General features: G+C 38.8%; 1 protein-coding gene across 1 annotated transcript; it reads right to left on the bottom strand.

The window, feature by feature from the left end:
* Window positions 1–322: 322 nt before the first annotated feature.
* Window positions 323–10,506, bottom strand: LOC139464843 (ADP-ribosylation factor 2-like). Its single transcript, XM_071246375.1, has 5 exons — window positions 10,315–10,506; window positions 8,946–9,102; window positions 3,999–4,109; window positions 3,361–3,485; window positions 323–2,111 (listed from the first exon to the last, which is right to left on the bottom strand). The coding sequence occupies exons 2-5, from the start codon at window positions 9,088–9,090 to the stop codon at window positions 1,956–1,958; spliced, it is 537 nt and encodes a 178-aa protein (XP_071102476.1). The 5' UTR covers window positions 9,091–9,102; window positions 10,315–10,506; the 3' UTR covers window positions 323–1,955.
* Between the last annotated feature and the right edge of the window lie 136 nt (window positions 10,507–10,642).

Below are 10,642 nucleotides of genomic sequence, written 5' to 3'. Positions count from 1 at the left end.
AGTTTTGTAAAGCAAATAAAGAAATTAAAATTAGTACAGGCAGGATATATGTCTAAGGTGGAGGTGAACATGACTCCCAAGTGTTGGACCAAAAATAATTTAGAAAAAAAACCCAAATGTTTCAGAAATACTCCTAAAAAAGTAACACTGCTGTGTTCTGATAGGATATAAAAACCGGAGGGAAGCAACTCACAGAAGCAACTCAAACAAAATATTCAACCCCGATTGCTATTTCAGAGTTTTTCATAGTCTTACATCAGGCATACATCAATATGACAAGATCGACAAATATAGAATTCTTCACAAAGATTAACAATTCAAGATTGATCATGACAATTTATTTTCCAAATTATAGTTTCACATAGTGTAACAAACCTTTAAGTCCTGACCCATACCATTTCACCAGGGAACCAGGAGTGACGCAATGATGACAATGAAATGATTAAACCAGCCTTGGCAACAACACTAACTACCAACAGCAAATACTGACAGGAATTTGAATAGATAAATAACTTATTCTATCATAAAATTATCTCAAAAGCCAAGCTGAAGAAGTCACCAAAACCCCTTTACAGGTTTGGGACCGTCTTGTCACTGATAGGAACAATCCCTGGATGATGGTGATGCCTTTAAATCAATGAAACTTGTTGCAGCAAAGGAAACATGGAATTACCAAGTTCACCTGCCATTCTGACAGTTGCGAAAATGCACTTCCTAATGTGCTTAAAAATAGATCTTCTGTTTGGTTCCATAAAAGGCCTGGTTTTCACGACACAAAAACACAATACAAGGAAAGTGGGGAACTTAGGTGACAGAGACTTACAGATACACAAATATTTCAAAATCTTTAGCCTTGTTCAACAAAAACAATATGAAATAGAATAAATAGTAGCTGCAAACTTGCTAAAGAGTCCTGGCATTTGGTAGAAATTGAAGAAAGAGTGTGTCGACAAGTCCCAAAATTCTTGTCATAATAACGATAAAACTGCATGTTTATTTTAAAAATTTAGATTGAAAAAAGTATTTATCCCTTTAATGACCTTCTGACACTGATATTTCTGATACTTTCTCAAAACAATAAATGCTTTATTATTTCTTCTTCCATGTTGGCTAACCATACCATCATAAATCCTGAAGTATCATGGAACTTCTTATAGGAAAAGAAAGGTGAGTGTCCCTTGACGAGCAGCTCCATGTAAGCTGAACTAGGTGACACAGACAACATGCATAGAAAGTTGGAATCCTGACATCTAACATTTGCACAAACTAAGTCACATAATAACAACTACAATAACCAGATGTTGGTTGATCACACACGGTGCAAAGAATAATTGTCACCAGCCACACAGTGTGGGCCATTGGCTCCTCCTTCCATTAACAGGAAAGGACCTTTCATAAGTTTTCAATTTTTGTGTAAGCTAAAACCTGAGTTACAGAAAACACTTTTATGCTTGTGCTGTATCGTGAAACGTAAAAAATACATATACAAAGTTCGGAATGTATTTTAGTAAAACATGATGAAAGTAAATTTTGAGAATCACAATCAGAAATCAGAAACCTGGAAAAAAACATTATTCACTGATGACTGTATCTTAATTTAGAAGAATCGTTTTTTTGCTTGAAGAATTCACAGATGCATGATGTTCTGAATTGTCGCAAGTTTGTCGTTGGCTCTCATTGGTCAACCTTTCGGTTCACCTCAGGACCAAATGAATATGTATACAAAGACCACATCAAAGGGACACCCTTGTCCCCGAGCCGATGTGGATTTTATTACATCAGACACACACAAAGTCTGCAGTCATCACCAACAACACAAGAACTACTTCCCAATATGTGCAATCAACATACAACAGCGTACTGGCAGATGATGGTTGACCTGTGCAAGGGAAGACTGTAGAATGTGTACGAGTCTGCATGATATACTATACAACTTGCGATGATGGTCCGTTTAATCACTTCTGCAGCTTTCCTGACAGCCAGTCCAGGCCTTCGTACAGCCCGTCTCCGGATGTCGCACACGTGTTCTGGATATACCATTGGCGACCACCCTTTGATGAAAGATCCAGCTTATCTGTCATTTCAGCCACACTTATGGCATTTGGCAAATCCTGTGATGGAAAGAAAGAAACAATCAGTGGTCATTCTAGACATCACCAAAGCAGAAATGCAACATCTTTTTATAAAAAAAAAGTAGTCCTCGAATGTGGTAGATGGTTTCCCATGCAATAGAATACTGATACTGTAGATCCATCATGTAGTACTCATAACAATACATTTATTAACGCAGTCCACCGTCCAGTGGTGGGATAGCCTAGTGTTTAAAGTTTTTGCTTGTTTGTTGTTTAACACCACACTCAGCAATATTCCATTTATATGACAGCAGTCTGTAAGTAATCGAGACTGGACCAGACAGTCCAATGATTGACATCATGAGCATCGATCCATGCAATTGGGATCGATGACATGCGTCAACCAAGTCACCTTTTTGAGTGTAGACGCAATGGCACCCCGAAACTACAGACACATCAATATAATAACCAGTGCCAATCTCATTAAAATCAGATCTTAGTTCTTAGATCAGTTATAAAATTTTTAACCAAAATATGTCAGAATATGTTTCGAAGCGTAGTCGTAAAGCTCGAGAAAGCTGCCTTCTGATTGGCTAATGTCGATTTCTTGTCAGTCATTTCATTGATCGGTCAAAGTTCATGAGAGGTCGTTCTGACGTGACCCGTAATAGGATGTCCTCAGATGTTTGTTTAGCGGTAGCGAAAACTGAGATCTGATTTTAATGAGATTGAACCAGTGCTTTATTTTTTTGTAATCAGAACTCCCCGATTATGTTCATTTTCGAAAAACAGAAGTATGATTTGCTTCGCTTGACCATACCAAGAATGAAGCAACTTTGATGCTAATTGGCGGATTAGAAAATCCTAAGATCTTCACACAGAATACAAGATCTGAATGAGTGAGTAAGTGGGTTGAGTTTAAAACCGCTTTTAACAGTATTCCAGTTATATCGCGGCATGTCAGCTTAATGTGAGAGTAAAGCCCGAAGGGATCCAGGTCTCAGACGTTTACAACTTCGGTGAAACCCACAAGCATGGGTATGGTGCTGACAAACCTAGAAACATAATCGTGGCGAACCAGGATTCGAACCCACAATCATAGGTTTCCGGCGAGCCCAAGGGATGCAACTGCACAGTGAATCATGGCGCCTTAGACAACTGAGCCACCCGTTCCCCCTACAAGATCTGATGTTAATGAGATTAAAAATGGGTTAATAGCATAGCCAGTGATTAGTTATATCTGTATATGTGATGATATGCATGGCAGATACAGTAGCCTACAACTCACCTGCTTATTGGCAAATACAAGAAGCACTGCTTCCCTCAGCTCATCCTCGTTCAACATCCTGTTGAGCTCATCTCTGGCTTCCTGCAATCTCTCCCTGTCATTACTGTCCACTACGAAGATCAAGCCTGCAGCAGATACCATGCCATGAGACCCATAGTCAATATTTGATGACATACCAAACCCGTTAACCAGCTCTAAAGTTGGATGGTTGGTTTGTTGTTTAACGCCACACTCAGCAATATTACAGCTATATGACGGCGGTCTACAAATAATCGAGTCTGGACCAGACAATCCAGTGATTAATATCATGAGCATCGATCCACGCATTTGGGATCGATGACATGCATCAACCAAGTCATCGAGCCTGACCACCAGATCCCGTTAGTCACCTTTTACGACAAGTAGTCGAAGCCCTTGTGAATAATGCACAGTTGTTCCAAAACTTACACCAGTGTAGAAGGGGTACATGACATGTTTGTTTTGTTTGTTTTATGTGTAATGCTGCACTCAGCAATATTCCAGCTGTATGACTTCAGTCTGTAAATAATCAAATCAGAACCAGACAACTAGGCGATTGACATTATGAGCATAGATCTACGCAATTGGGATTGCATGTCACCCATGGACTTCATCCTTACCTTGCGTGTTCTGGAAGTAGTGTCTCCACAGAGGCCTGATTTTATCCTGACCTCCAACATCCCAAACAGTGAAGCTGATGTTCTTGTATTCCACAGTCTCTACATTGAAACCTACAAACATAATCACAGTGTATAAGAAATACTGAACACATCAGGAATATAGCCATGATCGAATTGAATCCACACCAGCACTGAAACAACATATCCATGAACTTAGAAATTGACACCTAGTCTCCTGCGATGTCAGCACAATATGTTAACTCTTTAACAATGCTAACCATCAGGTCTTGATATAAGGAACTAAATAAGGGTAGCCACTAGGTTTCTCAGCAGGATAAAGCAAACTGATAAAAACGATATCCGTTGGGGTCATATGCGGATAGAGATGCAAATATCAAAGGTCAAGTAGGACTACTTTCACTGTTTATAAACAAACATGGCGTCGTCCTTGTCATTCGGCAATCGAGTCAGAATTAACCATCGGGAATCTGGATAAACCACAGGGATAACTGCTATCATTATCAAAAGAACAGTCTAATATACTGAAAATCAGTGTCTAACTGTGACGTAGCTAAGGCATTTTATAAGTTTTGGCAACTTTGGAGATATAAATGTCAAAATAATTTTGCGAGGGCACGAGGCCTAGCCAAGCAGGATCAGTAGCCATATCTTTGCTTGTAGACCTCTGCGGCTTGAAACCTTCTCCTCAAATTAATATAGTTGGATTTGGCCAAAATATGTTTGAATTGTTACCTTGTTTCGCTCTGTGTACATCTGAGTGTACTTGACGTTATGTCAGGACAGACCGACTGTCAACAACGTCTGAACGTGGCCGTGGCCGCTATTTTCAAGCACAGAATTAAAGAATAACATTATATGATAAAGAGGTTATCACGCTTGTGTGTTTGGGTATGGTAAATATCCTGTATTAGGAATAAACACTATGTATTTAGCTCGCCAAGGCTCGCTAAATACAATGTTTATTCCTAATGCAGGATATTTACCATCCCCAAACACACTCGCGTGATAACCTCTATTGATTTAACTTACAGCTACACCGGTCACATGTTGACATGAAAAGCTAGTTGACCAAATAGAATCAGGTTGCATCCATAAATTTATCGAAGTCTGCTGCCAATGTCACATAAATTGATGATGCTTTGTTTTGTTTCTTTTTTGTTTAACACCTCACTCAGCAATATTCCAGCTATATGAAGAGGTCTGTAAATAAACAAGTCTGGACCAGACAATCCAGTGATTGATATCATGAGCATCAATCCACACAATTGGGATACGATAACATGCATCAACAAAGTCAGTGAGCCTGACCACCTGATCTCATTAGGCGTCTTTTACGGCAAGCATGGGTTGCTGAAGACCTATTCTACCCCAGATCTTCACAGGTCAAATTGATGATGCATTGCTGTAATTTGTAAAACACAATAGGAACAAGTGCACATGATCTTGAAGTACCCACTATTTGATGACGTCAAAACTAACAGTGCAAGACAAATAACATGTGAAGAAGCGACTAGTGCTGTGGTATGGTAAATAAACTTTAGACTTAGAGGTATTGATTGTTTTCAATGATTGTGTGTGGACAAGCAAGGGTTAGACAGACAGAAATTTAAATGGTTTTTTTTACATACACTATGCATGCTATGTGCATGTAGACAATTTTTGCCATAATAGGTTACACATGTGCATGTTTTGTATAGCTAAATCAAGCCCTGGCCATGTTAACCACTGTCAACAGTATAACCATGACAACCGATGTCAAAGCACATACATGGAATGAAGGACCAACAATATCAACATACAACACACAATGAAAAATTGGTTCCTTGTTCACCATGGAAATCCTTCCTTTTTGATCATGTTGACAGTCACTGTTACTAACTCAAATAGTGTTGGCAATATTGATGATCGAACATGCCAAGCATCACATTCATGTATTGACATGGTTTTCAGAAACATATTTGGCCTAGCAGATGATAGCATATTTAATAACATTAATTGTGTAAACTTTGTGCTATTGGGAGCTACACTATAATACCAAGGAAGAAGGTTCTTTCGCTGGTCAGTGTAAAATTGCTGGTCAGTGTACGGAAGTCATATTCTGACTCAATAATTGGAACAACACAAAAATAGACATAATCTTTCATTACGGACTAAACCCATCTTTCTGCCTTCCTTAGTTAACACATTTTTATCACATCAACTGAACTTAGACAATGCAATATGATTAGCTGCCGCTGTAACCATGGTAACTATCATTAAATAATCTTATTTTTGAACTTTCTACTTTTGTACCGAAGTTAAATGAAATCAGGAATACAGTAAACTACGTTTATAACCAACATGCTCATAACAAACTGACCTATATAACGAACTTATTTCTTAGTCCCGGCCATTTGTTGTATATATACATGCTGTATATTTGCTTATAATGAACTACGGTTATTACGAACTAAAATTAGTGGTCCCTTTGACATGTTTGAGTTTGTTTAACCATAGTTTACTGTATTTACAAACCAAACTTGATTATCTACAGAAACTGAAAACTAATCAGAGTCCGAGATAACTGCCTGCCCACCTGCCCCTGGCTAGTAACTTTTCTGGCAGCTGTCAGCATGGTCAGAGTGTCTGGCAGGTGAAGTTAAGACTACCTATGTATTCAGTTTTATCCTCCTTGTAGATTCTCAAGCAATTGTTTACATTATTTCAACTGAATCAAGACGCGTTATGTCTCTTATTTTTTTTGCGATTTTTCAATATTTATGTCTGAATGTGGGCAGGTAACTTTGAAGATTGGCAGGCAACATATATGGTCACCTAGCTACTTAATAAGGTGTAGTTCTACCCAAGTGCAAACTTTCTTTCCAGAAATTGACATGAACATGTGACACAGCTGGTGACTGATCATAGTCCCTAACTTCAGTGCTAATGTATTATATATCACTGACATCAAATATCATGAATATGTGCTGTAAAATTTAGAACAGCAGATTTACAAAAATCATGCATAATGGGCTGAAAAATTCTGATAATCTCCAAAGCCTGATCAGAGAGAACTGTCTGAATAACATGCTGTAAAATTGAGCTTGAAACATTTATACACAACTTATATGTTGATACAACATCTTATCTGTCTCCATCAAAAAAAACCTTTTCCTATCTCCTACCTTGATAAATACCATTAGACTATTAGACTTCTCCACATTCATCTATTACAACATTCAGATATTCTTTCCAACCTCTTCTGCAAACCTACTACTATCAACTAACAGCACACCATCGGCAAATGTCATGGCTGGGGGGGTATTGTTATACACAGACTTCCTTCTAAATACTAACCTACACACTTCAATACCATAAATTCCTTCCAAATTTGAATTCTAAAACAAAAGGATACCTGTTTGTTATGTCGACAGCTACCTGTGTCTGTGGGTCAGCAACTGACAACAAGCTGAAAATGGCTTATACCAGCCTAGTAATGTTTGTCAACTTTGTTGGGAGAGGTGAGATGGGGTTTAGCATCGTGTTCGGGATTATTGCATTGATATGTGTATGCACATGTGTGTTTGTGTGTGGCTGCTTGTACTAGTCAACTAGTCAACTTTGTTTGGCCTTGTCTCTACAACATCCAAGACATTCCAAATATTCTGTCTATTAAGAGCCCGAAGTTCAGTTAGAATGAGTTGGTTGGGTTGTTTTGTCGTTAAACGCTGCACTCATTAATATTCCATATATCACGGCATGTCAGCTTAATGTGGGAGGAAACTCGAAAATGATGCAGGCCACAAACGTTTACCACTTGTGTGAAACCCACGAGCAAAGGGTACAATGTGGACAAACCTAGAAACACAATTGGGGCAAACTTGGTTTTGAACCCATGATTATAGAGTTCTGGTGTGCCCAAGAGACAAACTCTGCAAAGAACTGCAGCGACTTAGATAACTGAGCCACCGGTGCCCCCAGTCATGTCAGAGAGAAGCACCAGCTCAGTGCTGACATACCAGAGATCACAATCAGGGCGAGAAAAGGAGTCAAAGCCACAAAATGGTTACAACAGTACCACAAATATACAAACTAGCAATACAAAGAGCATAACCATGATAACCGGGTAAATCAGTCAAAAAACCAACACAGTCGTGACAAGCCAGTATAGTGAGCTAGTGATTTGGGAATAACATTGCTTGACAGTATTTCACTTTCCAGCCATATCATATTGGAACCCATTGATCATAGGATTCTGGCACACCAAAGTGACACAAACCCGCGACACTAAGATGACTGGGCACATCCATGCCCCCTGACACTATCATGACTGTCAGTCACATCTATGTTGCTAAAATAATCAAGTATGAGTTTTTAGGGTAAAAATATTATCTATACTTATTCTTACTCATTCTTATTGCTTATCTCTACTCATCTTTGAATGTGCTGAATTTGATGTTTGCTATTTGTTGTTTAACGCTACACTTGGCAATGTCCTAGCTGTAAGACAGCAGCCTATAAATAAGAAAAGACAAGACCAGACGATCCACTGATCTATATTTTCTGCCACAAGCCATTTAAACATGTTAAAGTAAACTAGATTCAAGTTTAGAACCGTAAGTTGTGGAGTCCATGTAGTGTTCAATCCTCAACATGATGTACTGCATCCTCCTTGAAACACATCCATACCCAACTCAGACACAGTATACGGACTCCTGCGCGGATGAACCCTTGCTTTATCCCCTTAATGCTGAGTACCAGGCACAACAACGACAAGTATCATCTTTTAACGTATTTTGGTATCACATGGTCTGGGATTGAACCACTGAAGCATAAACAATGCTCCCCTACATCACTGGAAATTGTGAAAATATCCAGGACAGTAACAGCAGGCTATTAGTTGGCTTTTCGACTGTTCATTATAAAAAAAATAGGACCAGTGTTTACCTATTGTTGGGATAGTTGTGACAATTTCTCCTAGTTTCAGCTTGTACAGGATTGTGGTCTTTCCAGCTGCATCAAGACCCACCATCAATATCCTCATCTCCTTCTTGCCAAACAGCTTTTGGAACATGGACTGAAATACACCCATCTTGAAGCTTTTCTGAAACAAAACAATAATGAGTGAGGTGAGATGAGTGAATGGTGAAGGCAATTTTCCAACCATATGATATATACAGCTAGTGCAGTGTTAGAATCTAAAAGTCATAAATCTGGTGAACTTAAAGTCAGAAGATTTACAGTTATCTACATCATGTACATGTTCGAATAATATTACAGCATACAAAAAGAACACATTTCAAATGACGGCGGTCGGTAAATAATCAAGTTGTGACCAGACAATCCAGTGGATGAAATCATGCACATCTATCAGCGCAATTGGGATACGATGACATGCATCAACTAAGTCAGCGAGCCTGACAACCGAATCCTGACAGTCTCCTCTCACGACAAGCGTAGTCGCCTTTTAATGTGACAAGTGACCTCCTTAACCACAAGGCTTCCCCACCACCCCTTATCATAACAGCATGGAGATATTACATATTTAATACACTGTAGAATCGGAATTGATGTTGCTTATTCCATGTTCCACTAAATATGCTAAAATTTGTAGCTTAACATACAAAATATCAACTTTTATTTTTGAAAATGCTTGAGCATGTTGAGGTTGCATCGAGTTTGGAATAAACATGAAATTACGATGTCATGCTAATCAGACCAGCAAAGCAGGGGCAATAGCAGGCACTCACCTACTTTTCAAAGCTACCTGCCCCATTCTTCCTAAAGGTAAAATTTTTCTAATTTTGAACCAGTTTTTTACGTTATCATCTGTATCATTATTTGGATGAGAGCTGAGAGTTGGAAAATTAATTTCTCTTCGGATGGACTTGTAACTGGCAGCAACATGATATATTCGTGTTCATGCATGTTCACTCATAATGCTAACAAGACACGTCTAAACTGTTTCCAAAAAAATGAAAAAGATCCGTGCCCGTAACCCAAATGTCACCGTCTTGTGAATCACTACTTTGGGCGTTGGTTATTTGGTATTGAGGGTGTGAAGCCCCCCCATTCAATTCCGCCATCATGCCACACCCACTTCATGACATACGAAGTTAGCAAGAAATCGTACTAAACAATTCATCACCGCCATTGCTATTAGTCAATTAAAATACACATCCAAGATAATGACAAACACAATGTAAACAGCTTCTGGATTCAAGGAGAAAGAAAAAAAGAACGCAGAAGGCAGAAATATGTGTCACGAATCCGTCTGTTGACTTCTTGTCAAGGATTGAGTTATTCGTTAGCTTACCTGTGGCACCTCGACCAAAGTTTCTCTCAACCCACTTCTGCAGGTAGTGTTTTCTAGCCTCTGTTACTTGCTAACGGTAAGATTGAAGGCTTATTAAAACTATATACTCGGTTAATGGGTCGCCAGCTTATCAATCTCCAGTGAGTTGGTGACATAAAATGGCGGACGTGGAGGAAACCACGTTAACTAGAGTTACCTCTCTTAGTTGGGTTGTACTAAAGGATTATTTTCATTAAAACGGACACGCATTATTTAAAACGGACACGGAACATGTTATTGTGGTGACCATGATGCGTGTTCAGTAATTATACCTCATATTTGAAATTTA

This window comes from Haliotis cracherodii, unplaced genomic scaffold (genome assembly GCF_022045235.1).
Source record: "Haliotis cracherodii isolate W230 unplaced genomic scaffold, xgHalCrac1.p SCAF_17, whole genome shotgun sequence".
Lineage (NCBI taxonomy): Eukaryota > Metazoa > Mollusca > Gastropoda > Lepetellida > Haliotidae > Haliotis > Haliotis cracherodii.
Note: the sequence above shows the minus strand (reverse complement) of the source record. Positions and strands in the feature narration are given on the sequence as shown.